The 24053-nt window shown below is 35.6% G+C and overlaps 2 protein-coding genes across 2 annotated transcripts; both read left to right on the top strand.

Annotated features, from left to right (window-relative positions):
- The first annotated feature begins 3917 nt into the window (after window positions 1-3917).
- On the top strand, window positions 3918-5926 carry LOC145120134 (putative E3 ubiquitin-protein ligase LUL2). The gene is made up of 2 exons (XM_079055927.1): window positions 3918-5322; window positions 5414-5926. Exons 1-2 carry the CDS (start codon window positions 4330-4332, stop codon window positions 5528-5530), a joined length of 1110 nt encoding a protein of 369 aa, XP_078912053.1. The 5' UTR covers window positions 3918-4329; the 3' UTR covers window positions 5531-5926.
- An 11347-nt stretch (window positions 5927-17273) lies between these two features.
- On the top strand, window positions 17274-22289 carry LOC145121550 (NAC transcription factor 32-like). Its single transcript, XM_079057277.1, has 4 exons — window positions 17274-17294; window positions 21245-21396; window positions 21484-21769; window positions 21855-22289. Exons 1-4 carry the CDS (start codon window positions 17274-17276, stop codon window positions 22287-22289), a joined length of 894 nt encoding a protein of 297 aa, XP_078913403.1.
- The last annotated feature ends 1764 nt before the right edge of the window (window positions 22290-24053 follow it).

Genomic DNA, 24053 nt, shown 5'->3' on the forward strand with positions numbered 1-24053 from the left:
TTGGGTGCGGTTAGGGTACGGCTAAGAGTGCAGTTCGGCAGTGGAAGTGAGCGCTTCTTTTACGAACTTCAAAATTAATTATTATTTTTTTTATTTTTTTCTTACACTTTACCACTATATATACATACATATACCATCAATTTTTTAACAAATCTCTCTCAATTCTCTCATCTTTTACAAACTTCAATTCCAAAAGTTTATAAAAATGTTTCCTCAAACAACCGAAATAATCAAGATTTGTAGTGTTTTTATTAGGTTCAAGATTTATAGTTTTATTTTTATTTTTATTTTTTTTTAAGTCTTAGGATTTTTTTTAATGTGATGTTATGTCTTTTTTTTCAATTAAATGTAATGTAGTGTGTTTATTTTTATTTAATGAAATATTATGTTTTTAATTAACAAGATAGTATTTATTTATTAAACAAAAAAAAATCATTGTGTGGCATCACTCATTGTGTGTGATATGAAACAATATTTTTGTAGTAAATGGTGAGATGGCGCTTACGTTACAGTGAAGGGAGTGCAGCTTTTGTGGCACCACTCCTTCTACCCTAATAATAATAATAATAATTAAAATTTAAAATTTAAAATATCAAATAAGCAATCAATAAATGTCCATGGCATACAATATTTCGATAGAGATATGTGGCACACTAAATGTTAGGTATAAGAAAATGTTACATACCTTTTGTTTGAAGTATATTTAAGGCATTTACTGATGAAATTTAATGGATTGTCAAAAGAGGTATTCAATTCAATAAACTTTAATTGGATTGTGAAAACCAACATTCTACTTTTCATATAACTCTAATAATTTTTTTAAATGAGATATCATTTCAAAAGTTCAAGTTTCTAGGATTCAAATTTGGATCAATTTCATTTTGAAGGATTTCATACCAAATGATCAACACTATGCCAGCTTGACTTCTTGAAAGTGATATATAACTCTACAATTTAATTCATACTATATATTAAACTTTATAAAGTTTAATAGAATTGTTTTCTCTCATTTAAAATCTTTTAAATGACAACTTAACATCTTATCATAGTTTGGTTAAATTGATTGGATGGATAGGAGGGAAGCATGCGTGCGTGGATCTTACTGGGGTCTCTCCTCTCGTTGGTTTGGGGAGCGGGGGTTTCACAGCTGGGCATGCCGCTTTGAAAGCCGTTACGTGCAAAGTGGTAAAGCACGATAATGCATGTATAGAAAATCATAGGGGTGAGCAAACTCGAACCAAGAAACCGGAAACCGACGAAACCGAAACTGAAAAAACCGAAACCGAATCAAAACCGACGGTGTGGGTTTTAAATTTGTAAAAACCGACTTTTCGGGTTCGGTTTCGGTTTTGCATCCAGAAACCGACCCAACAACCCGATAAACCGACCCCTCTTTAAAAATCGAGAAACCGACCCAGTAAACCCGCAAACCCGATGCTTTTTACTGATTATTTTATGTTTATATATATATATATATATATATATATATATATATGTATATTAAAAACAATAAAAATAAATAAAAGAAGCCTAGGTCATTTACTCCCGTTTTCGTTTTGCCCTACTTGGTACTCGACTACTCGCAGTCTCGCATTCCCCATCGGCGCATCCCACTGAAGATGAGTAGACGACTGAAGAGTGAAGTGAAGGTCCTCCGTCCTCCGGCGCTCAGCCGCTCGCACACATCCGAGGCTCCGAGCCTCCGACGCCACCAACAAGACCTGTAACGCAGTAACGGAACCCCAAACCTCCGGCGCCACCAACAAGACCTGCAACGCCTCTGAATCGTCAAATACGGTTCGTTCCTCACTTAGTTTTGTGTAATGTGCCTCGTTTACAACTGATTTCTGATTTCAATGTTGTGTTTATTTTCTGATTTCCCTTGCTGTGTTTATGTTGTGATTTCTGAATGTTGTGTTCATGTAGAATGTGTCAATGTGTCGCTGATTTCGTTTTTTTTTTCTAATTTCTGTGTGTTTATGTTCTGAATGAGTGAATGTTGTGTTCATGTAGAATGTGTCTGATTTCTATTTCTTTTTTGTCAATTTGCCTCTGATTTCGTTTTTTTTCTGATTTGGGTTCGTGACCTCGTTCCAAGCATTTAAATATTGCTGTGAACCTGATTTGGGTTCGTGACCTCTGATTTCGTTCCTCACTTAGTTTTGTGTAATGTGCCTCTTTTGTGTCAATTTGCTTAAATATTGCTGTTGAATGTTGATAAATCTTGCTGTGAAATCTTGCTTAAATCTTGCTTAAATCTTGTTGTGAAATATTGCTTAAATCTTGTTGTGAAATGTTGATAAATCTTGCTGTGAAATGTTGATAAATATTGCTTAAATCTTGCTGAATTGAAGCTTCTTATTTCCTGAAATCTTTTGGTTTACATATGGATTGTTGATTGTTTTTTTTCTATGTAGATGGAAAAGTCTCAACTAGATGCACAAACTGTTGATGTTGATCTTGATGTTGATGAAGGAGATGAAGAAGTTGCAGATAATAAGGGTGGTGGTCATAGAGTATCGTGGGTATGACAACATTTTGATCGAGATGCCGTAGAAGCTCCCTTACACATGTGACTGCCGAAGCTTTAATTTGCGCACAAGATTGGATACGGGACACCCCAATTGATATCCAGTTTAAAAATATGACGACTTTATATATGGAAGAGATTTACATGGATGTGGATTGAAGATTTGTGTTTGCGTGTTTTGGACTTTTGGTTGTAATCGACTATTTGACTATTCCGGACTTTATGTTTTAGTTTGATTGTGTGTTTGGTTGTAATCGTCTAATCGACAATTTCGGACTTTGTGTTTTAGTTTGATTGTGTGTTTGGTTATAATAGACAGTTTGGTTGTAAAACTCATGTTTTTTGAAGTATTTAACTTCAATTAGGTGTTTTTTGAATTATTTAACTAATTGTTCCATTTCTGGAAAATGGGTTCAAACCCAAAACCCATGGGTTTAAACCCAGAAACCGTAAGTGTATGGGTTGAACCCAAGAAACCGAGAAACCGCCCAAACCGATATCAGAAACCGAGAAACCGAACCGACCAGAAACCGATCCTATTGGGTTCTGAAAACCAGAAACCGATCATTTACGGGTTGGGTTGGGTTGGGGTCCAAAACCGACCCAAACCGACCCATGCACAGCCCTAGAAAATCAACATGTGTTTGTTCATTTTGCATTCGATACATTTGGTTTTCTCGCACCAGAGGCAGTGGAGCTCCTCAATAGAGTCCAACGGGTCATGCATTCTAATGTCATATCTCCTAGATCCACAAATGTTGTTTTTAAAAGAATTGGTTTTGTCATCCAGAAAGGGCTAGCGGTGCAGCTTGTTGCCCGTTTGCCTTCAATCGATATGTATTGAGCTAAAAAATATATAATCTATTGTGAGATTTAAAGTAGATACGACAAAAACACGTCTCGTTATGCAGAAAAAAAAAATTGATTGGATGTCAATTAGTTGCACCGGGTTTTTAAAACTTGAAATTGGAACTATTTAACTTGACTCTTGTTATTCAATCATCTTTTATATTGGTTTTGGATTCTAAATATGTTATAATTTTGATTTTGCTTTTCTTTTGAGTGTCAAATAATGTTGGACATTCTATTTTGGTGTTTTATGACACTCTCTTTCGGCTTCATGTCTCCTAAGCATCGTATTTATGTCTCATGTCCCTTGCCAAGGGTTATGGCCCTTGTTCTACTTCGTGTCCTAATTGGAACCAATACCCTGTATTCACGCTTTTAAACGTTTCCTAAAAGAAATGGTGAATCTTATTTTATGTAAAGAAGTTTAATGGAATGCCCAAAGTCACTGAATTTACAAATAAAAAATGATAAACATTCATAAAAATAATGATTTAAATATCAAGAAAATGATGAAAACCTAATTTTAATAAAATCATTGTGTAGTTGTTATTCCGGAGTGGAGTTGTCTTCTTTACGCAACCACCAATCATCATATTATTCGTTCCCCACACACAGACGCTCTCTCACACACAAACACCTTGAACACACACCATCTTCCTTTCGTTTTCTACAAAATCGGTGCCTAAATTTTTATACTTTCTCATATAATTCTTTACCCATTTGGTCATTTTTCCCTTTTCTTTATATCGAACTCTTAATTTTGCTATTATGATGTGTTTCTTGATTATTTGAAGAACAGTCCAAACAGAGTTTATTTCCACAATTTTCAATTTCATCCCCATTTTAAGAAATTGGGTTATCTTAGATTTTAATAACACGAATTTGCTCACAATTTGATCATTGGTTCTCAATTTTGTCGTGATTGGAAGATTATCAATTTAATTTCCACCATGGGTAACGTTGGAAGTAACAGTTCCAACGGCCGGAGGAGGCACGGCGGCGGAAGCAGCAGCAGGCGGGGTAATCATCATACCCACCACCACCAACAACCACCCCAACCGGAAATCGCCAATCGATACGTATACGCCGCGGCCACACCTTACACTTCCCAATACCCTAACCCACCTCCACCCTATTACCAGTATCCAACCGGACCATACTACCCACCACCACCACTTCCAGCGTCGCCCTTGCCACCACCACACCACCAACACCAACGTATGCCCATGGACCCCGCCGCCACGGCGTGGGTCGGTGGGAGATACCCCTGTACGCCTGTGATGCACCTTCCTACACCTTATGTCGATCATCAAAAAGCTGTCACCATAAGAAACGATGTCAACCTCAAGAAAGAAACTTTAAAAATCGAAGCTGATGAAGAGAACCCTGGCAAATTCCTTGTCTCCTTCACCTTCGACGCCACTGTTCCATGCAACATCACCCTCTACTTCTTCGCGAAAGAGGGCGAAGACTGTAACTTGACGACAACAAAAGAAGACTCGCTTCCGCCATTAACAGTAAGCTTCCAACAAGGTTTAGGTCAGAAATTTAGGCAAAAAACAGGAACAGGAATAGACCTATCAACGTATGAGGAATCAGAGCTATCTAAAGGAAACGAAACGACTGTATACCCTCTAGCAGTGAAAGCAGAAGCGACAAAGACACTGACTTCTTCTTCTTCATCGGAAAACAGAAATCCGGATTCCGGTGTTAATAATTCCCAAATAACCGATGCCGTATTTGAGAACGATAAAGGTGAATACAAAGTAAAAGTATTGAAACAGATCTTGTGGGTGAATGGAATCAGATACGAGTTACAAGAGATCTATGGAATTGGGAATTCCGCTGATGGTGGTGAATACGATGGGAACGATCCTTGTAAAGAATGTGTTATCTGTTTATCAGAACCTCGTGACACCACAGTTCTTCCATGTCGACATATGGTATTGTTGATCAAAATCGAATTTTTATATCTAAAAACAACTTATTAAGTAAAATCTTTTATAATTTATACACATTTTGGTTGTGTTTCAGTGTATGTGCAATGGGTGTGCGAAAGTTTTGAGGTTCCAAACAAATCGATGCCCAATATGCAGGCAACCAGTTGAGAGACTTTTGGAAATTAAGGTCAACAATGGAATTGAAGATTGAGGTTTCACACCATTGATGATTGATATTTAATACCATAAGACACAAGAAAGAGAAGAAAAAGGAAGCAAAGAGGGGAGTTTTTAAAATGTAATGTAAGTGTGTTGATTGTATAAAATTCATCTGCAACTTTTATATGGTTAAGTTTGGTGATGAATCTTGTTTCCTGTTCTTATGGTTTTTATGACTGCTTTTGTCGAGATCTTGATTTATGGGTGTATGTGGTAATTGGATTACATTGTGTATATGTATCTACTTACATAATACATACACATACATTCTATATGTGTATACATTTCAATTCTTTCTTCATTTTGTGGAGATTTTATTTTGATGGAATGTTCTGCAACCAATGATTAATGAATACATTGAAAGAATTTGTATAAAAGATTTTGATTATATTGCATTGTGATGATACCATTACTGTGATGAACAGTTTCTAGAGTCCCTGCTTAGTCCATTGGTTTATCAGTAGTTTTGGAATGGTTTACAAATGGTTTATATTAGTATTTTTTTTATTTAGTGTTTTTATTTTTATGTTCTTAATTTTGTTCTAAGTGGTCCTATTACCAAATTTCATAGTCCCGGACTCCCGGTCACAATCCCGAAACCGAACAAGTACCAAACTTGTTCATACGGTTTGATATTTGGTCCTACCATTAGTCTACTAATTGTTTAGGTACCAATAATGGACCGATCTTATCCCTAGGCAAAATTGGTATCTTATAAGTCTAACAAAATTTGTATCAATATTATACTTTTTGACAACATGTTTATGGACTTTGTTAGATTTTTTGGTTGTGTATACATGCTTGGTAGCAATATCTAGGCATAGCTTTTCCGGATAAATAGTTTTGTATGGAAAATTTGTCGTATTATGTTTGAAGACATGAAGTCGCATGCTATGGTCAAGGAAATTGCACTAGCATAAGCCTGTAAACATATTAAACGTTCAACAAAACATTTATGAAATGTCCAGTGTGAAGTTCATTTATGTTCATTTATTTGATATATGAATGAGCATGAACAAGATTTTTCTTTCGCTTAGTTAAACATATGAACACAAAATAGTGTTCTCACATTCTTTCGTAGGCATTTACGATAAGTGTTGGACACACTACGAAGAGAGAAGCTTTACGTGAAATTCTTCAAGTGTGAATTCTGGCTAAGCGAGGTCTAGATCCTTGGACATATAGTTGGAGCTGAGGGAATTAAAGTGGACCCCAACAATGGTTGAATCAATTAAGAAGTGGAGCAATCCAAATACTCCTACTAACATTCAGAGCTTCTTGAGCATGGCAGGTTATTACCGGAGATTCATCAAAAATTTCTCCAAGATTGTTGGTCCACTGATCAAGCCAAAACCTTTCATTTGGGCGGATAAGAAAGAGGAGGCATTGCAGACCTTGGAGGATCTTCTATGTGAGGCTCATATTCTTTCTCTACCCAAGAGGAATAAGGACTTCGTAATTTACAGTGATGCATCATACTTTGGGTTGAGATGTGTTTTGATGTAGAGAGGGAAGGTGATTGCTTATGTTTCCCAACAGTTGAAGAGTGCTGAGATGAATTACTCGGTACATTATTTGGAGTTGGCAGCAGTGGTGTTTGCACTCAAGTTATGTTGTCACTACTTGTACGGGATGAAGTGTACGTTATATACTGATCATAAAAGTTTGCAACGCGCCCATAAGCAAAAGGAGTTGAATATGAGATAGTGGCATTGGGATGAGTTGCTCGCCAATTATGACTGCGAGATTAGTTACCACCCTAGAAAGAAAATGTGGTAGTCAATGCTCCGAGTCATAAGGAGCCTGGAGGGAACTATCACCTGAAATGTATGGGGTTGGTAGTTGTTCCAGGTATTTTTTTTAGTAGATTCAGGCTAATCGGGGGGAAGGTTTGAAGGAAGAGCATGTGAATAGTGAACTTATGGTTAAGCAGAAGGCTCTTTTGGTAGAAGATGAGTGGGGACTTAGGACTTTTCGAGGGCAACTTTGGGTCCCTAGAGTCGATGGTGTTCGTGACATATTGTTGCGAGACACGCACATATCAAAGTATTCAATTCATTCAGGCACTATAAAGATATATCGAAACTTGAAATCCAACTATTGGTGGCCAGGTATGAAGAGAGAAATAGCAAAGCATGTGGCTGAGTGCGTGACTTGCTCTTTAGTCAAAGCCGATCACCAGAAATCATATGGATAGTTGAAGCAACTATAGATTCCAGAGTGGAAGTGGGATAAGATCACGATGGATTTTGTTACAAAATCCAAAGACTTATCGAGGTAATGACATGATATGGGTAATTGTGGATCGATTGACAAAAATTACTCACTTTTGGGCAACCAAGGAGAATGAGAAGTTGGAGAACCTGGAAAAGTTGTACATTAAAGAGGTTGTCACGAGGCATGGGGTACCATTGTCTATTATCCTAGATTGTGGTAGTTGTTTCGCTTTGAGGTTTTGGCAGAAACTTTAGGAGGAGTCGGGCATGAGGGTGCATCTGAGCACATCCTATCATCCTCAAACTGATGGGCAGAGTAAGAGGACTATTCATACTCCCGAGGTTATGTTGCATGCATGTGTTATTGAGTATGGGGGTTGTTGGGATACTTACTTACCTTTGGTGGAGTTTGCCTACAATAACACCTATCATGCCATTATTGATATGGAATTGTACGAGATGTTTTCTGGGAAGAGGTTCCATACTCCCACTTGCTGGTTGGAGCCGGGATAAAATCAGTTCGCAAGTTCAAAGATTGTGTAGATCACAGGGGATAAGGTGAAGATAGCTTGAGATCGTGTACAAGTGGCCCGTAAAAGGCAAAAGAAGTATTCAGATAAGAAGAATCGACCAAAGACTTTCTAGGTGGGTGAGAAAGTAATGTTGAAAGTCTCACCTTGGAAGAGCATTATCCATTTTGGCAAGCGAGGAAAGTTGGACCACGTTTCATTGGTCCACTTTTAGTGTTGGAGTGAGTCAGAGATCAAGCATACAAACTGGAATTACCACTAGAGCTGGAGGGGATTCATGATGTGTTTCATGTTTGCTATCTATGGAAGTACTTAGAAAAGGAGCCTAGCATGCTACCATTGGACAAATTGCAGGTCAATGAGATGAAACGCTTGGTGGAGGAACCAAAAGCTATTTTGGAGCGTGAGACTAAGCAGATGCGCAAGAAGAGGGTGAAAGTCGTGAAGGTCCTATCGAAGAATGAGCATGGTGGCGATATGAATTAGGAGCTTGAGGATGACATGAGGGATCATTATCCTAGTCTGTTTGTTCTGGTTCCTGATTTTGGTACGAAATCCTCGTAAGGAGCGGAGGATTGTACCGATCTGATTTTCCCGTTTAATCATCAAGGTTTGTTTATGTTATGTTCTTTTGTTAAGTTAACTGTTATCTTCGTTAAAAAAATCTTTGGAGGGCCAAAGTGTAGCAAAATGATACTTGATCATGTTTATGGGTCTAGGGGTTATTTCATTACTTTGGGGGCCTAAATGATAAGTTATGAAGTATTTAACCAAGCCTAGCCCTAAAATCCAGGATTATCATATCATTTGCAACCATCAAACCCTAGGAGAGTGTGAGTTCTTAAGTGTTTCCATTCTTAAGGTGTTTGTGAAAATTTGTAACCATTTTTGGTGGAGGATTGGGTGGTGTTCTTGGGTTTCTTTCCCCTCTTATCTCATCTATTGGAGACCAGGAATTTCTAGGAGGTATGTGATGCTTTCCTTTAAGTTATCTTCTACCATATGTTGAACACTCAAGAGTAATCCTTGGTGTAGAGTGTTAGATTGACCCTTAAAGTTTTTCAGCAGCCTTGAACACTTAGTCGTGGTCTTGGAGGGTTATAATCATCTCAAAGGAGGTTTTGATCAGACCTGAACTGGACATTAGAGAGCGGATGATCAGAAAACATCTCTATGACTGTCAACCTTCCTACAACGTGCTGACCGAAAATTATGGCGCGGTGACGGGGGGGCTCATGTTTCTTGATCGCGACCTGATGTCAAAACCCTGGCGCGACCCTACCCTGCCTGCGGCGCACTTTCTAGGTAGAGCGGTTCATTTTCTGTTTTGCAGCCTGTTTTTTATAGAACTCTTGTGTACTTTTTAGGGTGCTTAATTCCTTCCTGGAGGGTGTTCTTCCTCTGTTCATTACTCCACATAAATTAGACTAGAGATGAGTCGTCTTATGATGCAAATCTAGTACCTTGTTGGAGAAATTTCATATCCTAGAATGTGTGGATCGAACCTAGGTTGTTATAGGATTTATGTGCCCTAATTATGAATGATTTATGTGTTGGAAATGTCAACCTCTTTTGTGGGAGAAATTCTAGGATGTATTGCATGTTATACTCTTGTTATAATGATTTGGTGTGAGTTGTGTGATTAGGTTCATGCTAGAAAGAGGTACATGTGTTAATTGTGGGTTCTGATGTATGCATGTTGTGATTTTCTGGAATTTTTATTGTCTATGATGCTAGGACGATGCATGCCAATGATATGATATACCTTGACAACATGATGATGTGTAATGCATGATTATTTAGTGATGTGTAAATGATGAAATGTGGATGGCCTTATTGTATGTACATTAATAATAAATTAATAATATGGAAACATACTTAGAGGGGCGAGGGTAGCAACCTGACTTAGGTGTGTACCCTATCTGGATTGGATGATGGCTTAATAGGTTGAAAGAGTACCAATTGGATAAGTACTTAAGCCAACACTGAAGTCAAGTGGTTTTTCTAGGCAACCATTCGGTACATGGTCCCTGCGGTGGGTAGATTGGAATGATGTTGGCTATACGGTGGAGCCAACACAAACATCACGTTCGAGTGGGAAATATCTAAGGTCAGAAATATAACAATAACTACCACTCTTGAACGACAATGTGTGTACTTGTGTATGCAACGTCGTATTAACAAATGCAACACACCGGGGACAATGTTACGAGTAAGGTTTACGCCTCACTTAGCGCATTGGGTCGAGCCGGTCACGTTAGTAGTGAATAGGGTGTTTTTCCTTTTGGGTTAGCGGTGAATATAAACACCTATAATAATGAAGTTAATGAATATCAATATTTAATAATGTTTTAGTGACAACAACGATGAATAATTATAAAGGTGATTTAGTGATGAGTAATTATTAGTGAAGGAACAAATGAAGAACGATATTAGTATATTGTTGTGATGATTATATGATGTATCTGATGTTATGCAATATGTGAAATTTGATTACATGCTATGTGATGTTTGATTGACCCGTTTTGGGATATGCATGTTTCACTAACATTGTACCTATGATTGACTCACTTAGCGTTTGCTAACACTTGTTATTAGCTTGTTGTTGTCGCATTGCATTGGTTAAGGTAGCGTGAATGAATGTCTTGGTGAGGATAGGGCTTTGGGTAGTCATGTTCTTGATAGTTCTTAAGTAGACAATACCATCTTGGACATGTTTGAGTTTTCATTATTTGTTTGTTTTTGCAAACCTTCACTTTAACGAGGGTTGTTTTTTATAATAACGTAACATTGGTGATGTTTTGAAATAAGACATCCACTAAACGTATTATGTTAATAAGTGTTTTAAATATAAAAAAAGATGTGAAAAATCATGATGTTACACAAAACATCTAAAGTTTTAATGTCATATTAGCCTGTTCATTGGAAATTTGATCAGCATGGAGAATTCAACTTTCATTGAAGGTCGTTAAATTCCTGACTGTCCTTTAATGCTAAATGAAATTGTTAGGTGTGAGGCAATCGAAAATAATGGTAGTCTTCAAAGTTAATTTTAAAAAACCGTATGACTCTTTGTCATGAGATTTCCTAGTAACGTCCCAAATTTCAAACCAAAATTTTCATTTAAAAATAAAAGCTTTTGTTCCAATTACAACATCAGAGATCTAATAAAACCATTTGATTAAAAAATATTTATCAAAGTATCGACATAAGAGTTGTTAAGTGCGGAAATCTCCAATGGATGTGATGCAATCAAGTCACACCTTTCCTTTAGTATAAGAAAAACCTGAAACATTTTAAACATAAACCGTAAGCACAAAGCATAGTGAGTTCCCCCAAAATACCACATACCATACATAACATAACGGGTCTATTTCAACCCCAAGAAGATGTTATGGACCGAATCATAGTCTTACTCCCTGCTACGGGCCAAATCATGGTCTTTACTTGGACAAGTGACAGGGTCCAGATCCTGGTCTTCCATATAATTGTCAGGGGCCAAACCTTGGTCTTACATGCAAATCTCAGGGACCAAACCCTGGTCTTTCATACAAATCTCAGGAGCCAAACCCTGGTCTTCCAAGAAAGTATCATAAAGACAACTAGCATCCTACATAGTATAGTGAGAAAACTCACTTGAACTACTCAATAGAAGTTCAATAGCTACCTTAACAATAGACAGCCAACCCAAGCTTCCTAAAGCCAAACTGAGAACAGTCCTTAGTCAAATACTCAATTCTACCCAAGTTTGGTCAAAAGTTAATGGTCAAAGTCAACTCAGATGACCCCCACGTCGTGACAATTCATTTGCTACGTCATGGTCATGTCCAAAAAATAGACGCGTTGCAGCGCGCCACCAAGTCGTGGGCCTTCCTTGGCCACATCGTGGTTTTGGTCAAAAAGATTTTTCTTCATTAAGAGCTTAATCCATAAAGACCAAAACTCATATCATCAAATCTGGTTCCTAATAGAATTATAATGGATAAAGTTTCCAACTTTATCCGTTAGGATGGTCCAAACAACCAAAATCTAGTCTTTAAGTCTCAAAGGAACCAAGAATGCATCTTTTTCAACTTAAATCATTAAGTCCAAGTCTCCAACATTCAAATCTGGATCAACATGATGCTTAGATGGATAAAGTTTCCAAATTTATCCATAATAATGTCTCAAACTTTCAAGATCTAAACTTTAATACACCAAAATGACCTAAAGGGCCAAGATAACTTGCATGGCTAAAAGGAAAGGCAAAATATCATGACTTTCCTAGTCCATGAGGTTCAAGAAGCATTCCAAACTAATCAAAAGATGTTGGAGTCCACTCAACTCCAAGATCACCCATAAAAGGACCAAAAGTGCCAAAAACCACAAATGAAGAGATCTAAAGAACTAAAGAGCAAGATATGAACTTTATACTCATAATAGTCAGGAAATGGAGTGACTTTGATGGATCCAAACCTGAAACAACATTCCTTGCAACCAAAAGAATGTTCTTGATCTTCAAGCTCCATCAAAATACCACCAAAAGCATCCAAAAGAGGAGAGAGGATAGGGGGAGCTCAAATCTTGAAGATGAGACTAGGGTTGCTCCCAATGGGTTCTAGATGTGATGGAGGCTAAGAAAATAACCTAGAACATGAATCCTTACCTTTAAATGCGTTGAAAATCCTAAAATTCATGAGCTTGGTCCTGCCCAGCTTCCACTCCGTGGAAGACAATTCTCCACTCTGTGGCGACTAGTTTCCACCGAAATTCATTCGAGATTCAAACAATCATAACTTCTTTGTTGCAACTCCGTTTTCGGCGATCTTTATATGCACACGAAGGTATCGACGATCCCCACAAACCTATTTAATTACTTTTGACTTAATACATGTCGAAATAAAACCATAATCCATGCAAGAAGCCTGAAATATTACTTTTACCATTTTACCCTTTTGCTTCAAAGCACAATTAGAGGGCTTCATCACTTAACCAATATTATCAAAATCTGATAGGGTCTAAAATCTATTCCCTTGAAGCTCAAGGCGTTTGCATGATCGAATTACGGTTCAAGGTCCCGAAATAAGAAACATCTCGGAATTGAATGTTACGACTCTTCCCCACTTAAACTGGATTTCGTCCTCAAAATCCGTCTCAGTCAGGATCTCTAAAAATAGCACCAACACAATCCATATGCTACCTCCAACCACTTTATAAAATTAAAGCATCCATAAAGAAAACTCGAGAGACCACTCGGAACCCTCTTGATGAAAACAAACAAGCCAACACTTGAAAACACTCAACTTCAACAACTACCTCTTTCTTCCCAACGGTAAGACCCATCTCATAGCGAAAACTATTCAATCCGGGAAATTCTCAAGACTGGTACTACAAACCAACTCCAACAATATACTTCTCAAAATCGGGTACCATCAGTCTAAACTATAGAAACCATACCCTAAGACTGATGATCATCCTCTTGTCATACCTACCCCTAGTCCCTGACTAGGATCACCACCAAACCATGTAGAATGAATTCCCAGAACATCCCGATCATGGATTTCAAGAAATCTCAAATACATAATTCCTGCCCAAAAGGCCTAAAATACGCACTTGACTTCCTGCAAAGTCATCACTAACCCACCACTCTCACGAACGTAATAATGGTCAATTTAAGAATCTTGTGTGGCATCCAAACTCCCACATCAACTCAGGTGTACAGCCACCAGACAAATCCTTCAGTACATTTACACGAACTTCAAGACTGAAGTTTCAGGACCAAAACCCAACATTGGTAACCAAACTCCTTCTAAACAGCCCACAAGAAAACAGGGTCCACAAATGCAAGCATTTAGCAAGAGACTTCCGATACACAACTAATACTTCTAACAAATAAACTTTTACTATTCATATGATCCAAACTAGTTGGTCACTGAGCCTCTCGACTCCCTAAAATGTTCTAACACCCAACCATGTCAATAAGATTAAGGATCTGAGACCTAAGAGTCTCAATCAAATGACTATCGGACCCCACCCATAAAAGTCATATAATCACTGGTTCACGATACGATGTGACATCATTCAACCACACTGAACAAAAGAATTCCCGGATCTGATCCGATGATGAAACGTACTCCTACACATTGCATTTAACCAACCTTGAGAGAAACTGACTCCTTACTCTTAACTCGAAGGCTCCGAGGTTGTGCCCGGCAACCCATCCTATACATCAAAACGGTTCTAATATCCCTCACACCTAAACAAGGAGTGACTAAACAACAATGACGGGTCTGACTCAACCCACACGGATTTTGTGGTCCTCCCACAATCTTACAAACACCCCTACAACGCCCTATATTAGCCAAGTGAATGCTACAGTCCAAATCGTAGTCTTACAACACTCATGTCGTTGCCATGGGCTCCCCCATGCTATTTCAAACAATCTACAAAAATACCACACAAAACTAACATAAGTCGGACCCCTATCCTGCTAGACCCCATCGACCTGAGTTTAGACACTAACTCAATCATGCACTGCTACTGATGATTCAATCCTTCAGAAGAGATAACCTTGAATCTTCGACATTTGCATTCTTGGTCACTACTGGATGTTGTACAACATTTCCTTGCGTAAGTTCCATAATTGACAATGACCCAAACCTGTTGCCCTCCAACCTTGAATATATCCCTCAAGAGAACTTGACAAAAGGTTGAAGCATCAGTTGCACTTCCAACCGATACAACTCAAAACCTTCGAACAACCTTTGTTGTTAACGATGAACGAAATAACCAACAATCGAAAATGCATCGACAACTGATCTCAATGATCTCACATACTATTGAACAAATTCCATGCGAAAATACACATATCGAACTCTAAAGCTGATTGACAAATCAACAACTACCCATCCTTGACTATAGATTGTGATCCGTAATGCAATATAGGGATGAAAGTGGGTCCAAACCCGACCCGGATGGAACCGAAACCGGTTAACGAGATTTTGTAGGATCGAAAACCGGACTGGTATATAGGAACCGGTTCCGGATACGGTACCTAGGTAAAGTGGGTCTAGAACCTGAAAACCCAAAAACATCAAAGTGGGAAGGGTGGAACCGGGTAAAGGGGGTTTAGAACCGAAAAACCCGAAAACACCGAAATATTTTGGTAATTACTTGCTACTTAGTGGGCTGAACTCTAAAAAAATTTCATATTGATATCTCGACTTCGGGGGAGTGTAAGTTGTTGAATATGAACCCAAAATTGACAAAATTATAGTCTAAAATCATGTAAAAACTCTAAACTACACTCTGAAAAAAAAACATATGTCAATCCGAATTTAAACAAATGAGATGTGCATGTTTTAACATTTTCACAAAATACAAAGCACAAAAACAAATAGCTGAAAAGTTGAAATTATTTAGCTTTCATATCCAGACTTTGGGGGACTGTAGTTCATTGAATACTAAACCAAAAATGGCAAAATTATAGTCTAAACTCATCTACAAATCTAAAATACAAGTTCGAAAAAAACGCATGTCAATCCGACTTCAAACGAATTAGATATGCATGTTTTAAAATTTTCACAAAATACAAAAAAGCTGAAAAACTAAAAACTTCCAGCTTTGATATCTCGACTTTGGGGGACTGTAAGTCATTGAATATGAACCAAAAGTTGACAAAAATATAGTCTAAATCATGTACAAACTCTAAAATACACTCTGGAAAAAACCGTATGTCAATCTAACTTTAAATGAATGATATATGCATGTTTTAACATTTTCACATAATACAAAGTACAAAAACAAATAGCTGAAAAGTTGAAAATTTTCAGCTTTGATATCCCGACTTCGAGAGAATTTAATTCATTGAATATTAAACCAAAAATGACAAAATTATAATCTAAACTCATGTACAAACTCTAAACTACAAGTTGAAAAAAAAACGTATATCAATCCGACTTCAAACGAATTAGATATGCATGTTTTAACATTTTCACAGAATACAAAAAAGATGAAAAACTAAAAACCTCCAACTTTGATATCTTGATTTTGGGGGAGTGTAAGTCAATGAATATAAAACTAAAAATGACAAATTTATAGTCTAAAATCATGTACAAACTCTAAACTACACGTTGGAAAAAACAGCATGTCAATCCGACTTGAAACGAATGAGATATGCATGTTTTAAACTTTTCACAGAAACCGGTTCTGACCCCTAAAAGTGGTTCCGGTTCCTAACACCGGTTCTGGTTCTTAAACCCAGTTTACCCAGACCAGATGGACCCAACCCCATATTACTTGGAACCTAGATAAATCCATTCTTTAAACTCGAAATCGGAACCGGTTCTATATATTCTGGTTCTAACGGTTCCGATTCCGGTCCGGTTTTTCGGTTCTAAATCACTCTCTAATTTGGATTCAATGATTTATCCTCTTTTCTCTTTAGCCATTTCGTTGACCACTTAGGGGCTGTTTGATGCACTGTCTAACTGGGTTCAATGCTTGGACTCGGTCAGAAATCTCCAGTTCGTGCGTTTGTTTTTTTACTGTTGTCTTGGACTCGGTCCAAAATGCTGATTCGGTCCTCGTTTTTGTGTTGATTCAATCCAAAGGAAAAACATGGCTAATTGTGGCGGAATGAAGAAAAAGACATGCTTTACCCTCTACCAGCGACACTCTTTCAATCTCCCACATCGCTCCTCCTCCAGAAGTGGTTAGATTTTTCCCATTTTGACCTAATCGACAGGTTAGCAATTCTTGTCTCTCTGTAAAATTGATTATTTGAAATTTATTTCTTCATATGCTTGAAATCGATTCATCAATTCTTTAAAATCGATTTTTCAATGTACAGAAACTAAAACTAAAGACCCAAGTTTTGTTTTTCTCTATGAATCAGGATTTGATGGAGTGAATTGTCGATGAACGAAAACGAATTTTGATTCGAAAACGAGAGATACAGATCGTTAAGTAACTAGAAGCACAACATCGATGACGATTGCGAGTAGAATCGATGATTGGGGAGAGAGAAACGATAAGGATAAAGGTAGATATGTGGGTGTTGGGTCTGCTGAAACAAAGAGATGATTTTGGTGTCATATGTGTGCCTTCAAGTCTTTAACGAAGCTTTTATTTAGTTTAACACTTTAATGATTATAAACCTTTTAGACTTTAGACTATCTATATGGAAATTAGGTTTGGTTTAATTGGATTGCGATGTGAATTAATGATCTCAGTTTGATATTTTTACGAATCAAATTGATTGAATTGTTTAATTGTTATATTTCTTAATAACACATCATCTAATAACATGATATTTGTAATTTATTTTAATATATTTGATCTTTTACTAATAAATAAATTATTATAAAAAAATATTGTTTGAGGGCAATATAGTCATTTTGCACGGCCAGTTAGATTCAAAATCAAACAACAAGCTTCAATTAGAAGATAACTCAGTCAGAACTTTTAACTCAGTCAGCTTCTAATCCAGTCAGCTCTAACCTAATTAGCAACTATCAAACGAACCTTTATTCATTTCTTGTCCAGATGTTTTAGGTTTTTGGACTCTTATTGGGCGTCATTGGGGCATCCAATGCCCTATTTCTTTGTTGTGGATGCTTGGATTAATTGGGTACATTTTCCTAAATTAAATGTGGTTCAAAGGAATTGTTTTGACGCGCTCATCATTACCACTTTTTGGATTCTACGGAAATTTCATAACAATGCGCTTTTGGAAGTGTGACATTTTTAATGATATTTTGTCTCTTTCATATTTTTTGATTAGAAATAGGAGGCAAGAATTTAATTTGTCTTGGATTGCATTGGTGTGAAATTTTCCAATTGCTTGTATGATTTTGTAATTTGGTTTTACTAGCTCTTTGTTCGTTTTTTAATATACTTATGCCATTCCAAAAATAAAAGCTCTTCAATTTTTATTTTCGAACATACCAAAAGATACATCTTTAAGCTTCTAGGTTTCCACTACCGAGTAGTTTTGCAAAACATTCCATAAGAGTTACCAAAATCAACTCTAAAGATCAGATTACAAGTTACAATAATTATTTAACAAAATATTCTCTTTGATTTATGTTGGTTTTGTATTTTGAATAATATTTGAATGTAAGATTTGAAATGCAACTTAAATTCTAATAATTGATTTAGTGTTTGAATATAGAGATCATAAGTTGACTATGTTCATTATTTAGGGGTCAATAACCATTTCTTATCAATTTTGAATCCAAGAGAGTCGAGCAAACCAATAATAAGAATAATCAAACAACCAAAAATTGCCTCCTTTTTTTGCTTGTTACTTCCAAAAACTATGGAATTCCAAATCCACCACAAGAGGTACTTATCACTATATATAGCTTCCAACTTTGCTTTTTTCCATGTTTGGCATTTGTAACGAATCAACCCAAGCAAATATCTTCAAGGCCGAATTCCAGGAGAGAAAACCAATATCCGAACAACCCAAGCAAATATCTCAAGACCGAATTCCAGGAAAGAAAACCAATATGTAACGAATCAACCCACCTTGAAATTGCATTTCAAGTTTTTGTTTCCACTTCACATCCCACAAAAAAATGCTCTAAATTTTATTCATGATTTGAGCGCCCTTGACACAAAATCGAAGAAACATCCACTCAGTCAAGCAAGTTATTGAGTTAGGTCTAGTTGAAAGTCGATTTAACAAAACTCTTCACACTAGAATATTTATTTTTTTAGGTACAAACGATTCCACCTTGTAGCACCATTTGTACTCTCCCATAAATACTCATCATTATACTTGCTGAAATTACTGCAAAATCACTCATAACATCCAAATTTCTCTCTGCGAACCGGTTGAAATTCTCAAAAAGACCTTCCAACCCTTATAATTGCATGTCTTCAACTCCACCATGGATTTCACAGCACCAATTCCATTTCCAACTATTATTAGCACCTTTATATTTTATCAAACACTTCTTATCGTTTGCCAAATAATACAATCTATCGGATCGGTTCTTGAGAGGAATGTTACCAAACCAAACAGTAGACTCCCTATTTCCAGCCTTTTTTTCTTAAAATAATACATTTATCCTTCTATCTTATGAATGGAAGCTACAATAGCTATCAATTTAATAGTTCTATACTAGTTGTAATGAATATTTATCAAATGGTAAAATACACTTACATACTCTCATTTCAGAGGATGGCCCTTCGTTTTTTATAAGAATATCTATATGTTCATTGCATCTAGGAAAGAAAAAGAATTTATCAAACACGACCAATTATTGTTATTTTGAATAGCAAAATCGCATGTGAACACTCACATATAGCTTATTTTATTATTGTTGGTTATCTAATTATGGTCTTTCAATATCATATAAACATAAAATGAAAACTAATAAAATAAAATCAGTATTTTTTGTATAGAAAGCAAACAAATCATCACCTCAAATCCATCGTTTCATATTATGAAATACACAACATATGACAGCAACAATGGTCGAAAAAAATCAATTTATCACCAAAAAGAAAAACAAATTTTGGTATCAAATTTTTATTGTTATCGATAATAGCAAATTTAGCTTTCAATGTTGAAGAAGAATAAAGCTTTAGGATATACTAATATGACCTCATTTCTTTGACCCTCTAAAAAGAAAGTTTTTTTTTTTTTTTTTTCTTAAACCCAAAAACTAATAAATGATCGTGTTTTCGACACCATTTTTTTGGAAGCTTTTATCTTCTAGCTTTTAAATAAAACTTAAAGAAATTTTTAACTTTTATTTTAAAGAAAAAACTCATAATCCAAAAGCTAGTTCAAATAGTATTTCGGGACTTTAGCTTTTGGTTTTTATGAATTTTACGCTTTTAAAAACTAAAAGCTACTTTTGTCGAACACTTCTACACAAATAAAAATTATAACTGTCAGCTTCCAGCTTCCGACTGCTTCCAACTATCAATAACCATCTTCCAGCTTCTACTTTCCAACTACTAGTTAGTTTTGCTAAACACGTCTTGAATATTCTCAAACTCATTGTGTAAGAGAAAAATCATATATTCGACACTGAAAAACTATATGATTAGCAAAGAGCTCTCCCATGGGAACGAAACTATGTTTTATCCTAAACATGTTACTCTGAGACCAACTCAATTACACCCTAAAAACATTAATAACTTATTTTCATTGATTTATTCATATAATATCATATTTTTATTTATGCCTATTACACTATTATATTTGGAAAAAAATTACTCAATTATACTAACGATATTTGGATGCAAACAAAAAACTTCACTATAATAATTGGTTAGATCTTTTAAAAGAATATTATCTTAAAAATAAAAGAAAATGAATGTAAAATCCTTAATGAGAAAAAAAATTGAAAATACCATATTGTTATAAAAAATAAATACATGTATTATATTTACTTACTGGTGTCATGTTAGAATTGTTTTCAAATGTGCAAATTGATTTGTTTGCTTTCGTTATGGTACAACTTTTTTGACACCTACAAAAGGCGATATTTCAAGTAGTCAAATCTTCATCTCTCAAACATACTTAATGGATTAAAATCATAAAAGGAAATAAATCATTCAACTACAATATTAATTTAGACTCTATAACCAAATTAAATTAGTATTTCTTGATTCTTATTATATCCGACATTATGTCCTTTGCTGGAATGTACGAGTTGTACTTTAGGTGTTTCAAACATCTAAAATCTATGTCTCGATATTCTAAGTCAAAGAATGTAATACGTAATCTTCGCTTCGCGACATAAACGTTATTTTTGTACACCTTTGTTGAAAATCAATTTCGATAAATAATTAATATAAGTTTGTCTACACAAGCATTGCATATACACACTGGTCGTGTATATATTTACAGCTTATGAGAGTATGCATAGTAGTCTCCTCCACCAACAAGAAGAAAACAAAGTGAAAAACAAAATCTTGATTTCCATGGAGAAAATCAAGAACCCCTCAAATTTAGACATACAACTTCCTCCCGGTTTCAGATTCCACCCAACCGACGAAGAACTCATCATTCACTATTTACAGAAGAAAGTTACTTCATCCCCTCTCCCCGCTTCCATCTTTGCCGAAATTGAGCTTTACAAATTCGATCCATGGGAGCTTCCATGGCAGTATCAGTTTCAGTTTCAGTATCAATATCAGTTTCAGTCTCAGTACGTCTCTAACATGCTCATTTTATGTTGTTTGGTTGTAGATAGAGCTTTGTTTGGAGAAGATGAATGGTATTTCTTTAGTCCAAGAGATAGGAAGTACCCGAATGGAGTGAGGCCGAATAGGATGGCAGGGTCAGGATACTGGAAAGCAACGGGAACCGATAGACCGATTATGGGGTCATTAGGGAAGAGGATAGTTGGGGTTAAGAAAGGTTTGGTGTTCTATAAAGGTCGGCCTCCAAGAGGGATTAAGACTGATTGGATCATGCATGAGTATAGACTACTTGATACGGTTACTTGTAACTCAAGCAAGCGAAAAGAATCAATGAGGGTAAGCCTACAATGAAACCTAAATGTTCATTTTATAAACTTACTAACAATATGTACATTTTGTTTGTTGTTGTTTGTGGTTATAGTTGGATGATTGGGTGCTTTGTAGAGTGAGAATGAAGACTTGTACACCAAGAAACTTTTGTGAAGATTATGGTCAAAGGGTTTTGGAACCTGAAAAGTCGATGATTTTTTCTACGGACAAAAACCCTAATCTTGAAATTTTGAAGGAAAGCCTATTCAAAGATTGTCCAATGTTGCCTTTCATGTTTGGTTCTCACTTAGATTTCCCTTCCATTGACACCATGTGTTCTATATCAGAAAAAAGCGATAACTTCGAAGCATCATCGGTGAATTATGATAGAAATCACAGAGAAGAAGAAGGTGTTATTGAGTCCAACAAGAAGCTTAGAACATTAATGGAAGGTCAAAATGGGGATGTATGGTCTTCGAGGATTGATACAAATGACATGAGTTTCTATGGGGGAGAGGAATATGATATATGGGATTATATGATGTAAATAGATTGGTATAAATGGAGGCTATATATGTACATAGGTGTGTTGATATAAAGCTGTGGTTTGCTCCGAAGGCAACCCTTGCTAGTTGGATCATAGAACACTGTTTATAGTAAAAGTTAGAACATATGTAAATGAAATAAATGTGTGATCAAGTTATGAAGTACGTACATATATCTATCTTGGGACGATAGAGCATCTTACTCGATAATATGAATTTTCTTTTGAGATGGACAAGGAAACAGGATACGGGGTATTTGATTTGACTTTGATATTATAAAAAACTAAATAGATTTTATTTGTGGTGTTTTGGAGATATCTCAAACTATAATTAATTTGAGTTTAAAAGATAGATTTTCCAACATCATGTCTTTTTTTGGAAAGTACAATTGCTGTACTTAGTTGTTTCAAACAACAAAATATTACATCTGGAGTTTATGTTTGAATATTCCAAGTTAGAGAAAGTATAAGTTCTTTAAGTTCAATTAATGATAAAGAATTAATATAACAACATTTCACATATATGGTATTCGTGTATATATCTTATATCTACAGCTCATGAGTATGCTGAGTAGCATCAACAAGAGGAAAACAAAGCGAATCTTTAGTATGTGGTAATCGAAGAGAAAGGAAATAGTGCATTATGGCAGAAAAAAATAAAATAATAATAATAATAAATAAATAAATAAATAAACTCATTTGATTAACACCAAGGAATGAAATGGAGAATTTCTTCACTAAATGTGATTCTTTTTTGTAGATTGATTTTTATTTTATAGGGGATGAGCGTTTTTTATTATCTTTTGAAAAATTTAAAACTTTAATTAAATGATTTTTTAAATTTTAAAATAAATAAAAATACTTCTATTATAATTATATTTTAAAAGATTTCAATGTTATCTAGTTCCTTTTATTTTGTAAAAATTTTAGATCATGGATAATTTTATTATTTGCAAAACATTTCACATGTAAAAGGAATTATGTTTATATGCAACTTATTTAACAATATATTTTTATTTAATTAAAGTAACATTTATTTTATTTATCAAATTTACTATATTTAGTTTTCTATTTATTGATAACAAATAATATATTTGAATGACTCATTACATTCCTTCGAACCAACCAAACAGTGACAATGTATTGTAATGATCTATTTCATTTTCTTCAATCATTACATTACCTTATCCATTCTATTTCTTGGTTTTTCCATTCCATCATCATACCAAACCCACCCTATAACTTCTTCTTAATTTTAGATTTCATCCGATCAACAAAGCAATTATATGACACTATTTACAGAAGAAAGTTACTCCGACCACCTTCCAAGCTTCCATCTTTCCCAAATAGGGTTTTACAAGTTCGATCCATTAGAGTTTCCATGTAAGTATCAGTTTTCAATTTTAACAGTCTCAATCTCTCGTTAACATGATTTTGTTTTGCTTGGTTGTAGATGAAGCTTTGTTTGGATAAGATGAATGGTACTTCTTTAATCCATGAGATAGAAACATGAATAGAATGAGGCCAATCATAAGGTCATTAAGGGAGAATATGGTTGTGATGAAGATAGGTTTTGTGTTGTATAAAGGTCAGTGGTCAAGACTAAATCATGTATGAGAATAGATTGCTTGATACGGTTAATTGCAACTCAAACAATCCAAAAGAATCAATGAGTTCAAGATTATTTGTTCAAAATTGCAAAGTGATTGTTGATTTGTTAATGGTACCACATTTAAAAGATTATTAACATTGCAATGATGTGCAAGA

The sequence above is a fragment of the Lactuca virosa genome, chromosome 6 (genome assembly GCF_052849685.1).
Source record: "Lactuca virosa cultivar CGN04683 chromosome 6, Lactuca_virosa_CGN04683_v6, whole genome shotgun sequence".
Taxonomy (NCBI): domain Eukaryota; kingdom Viridiplantae; phylum Streptophyta; class Magnoliopsida; order Asterales; family Asteraceae; genus Lactuca; species Lactuca virosa.

What these genes read in the sequence shown, in the direction of transcription:
- LOC145121550 (XM_079057277.1), top strand. Translation starts at nt 17,274, where the DNA reads ATGATTGGGGAGAGAGAAACG. An exon ending in CCATGGGAGCTTCCATGGCA is followed by an intron (nt 21,397 to 21,483) that starts GTATCAGTTTCA and finishes GGTTGTAGATAG; the next exon opens with AGCTTTGTTTGGAGAAGATG. An exon ending in AGCGAAAAGAATCAATGAGG is followed by an intron (nt 21,770 to 21,854) that starts GTAAGCCTACAA and finishes TTGTGGTTATAG; the next exon opens with TTGGATGATTGGGTGCTTTG.
- LOC145120134 (XM_079055927.1), top strand. Translation starts at nt 4,330, where the DNA reads ATGGGTAACGTTGGAAGTAACAGTTCCAACGGCCGGAGGAGGCACGGC. An exon ending in TTCTTCCATGTCGACATATG is followed by an intron (nt 5,323 to 5,413) that starts GTATTGTTGATC and finishes GTTGTGTTTCAG; the next exon opens with TGTATGTGCAATGGGTGTGC.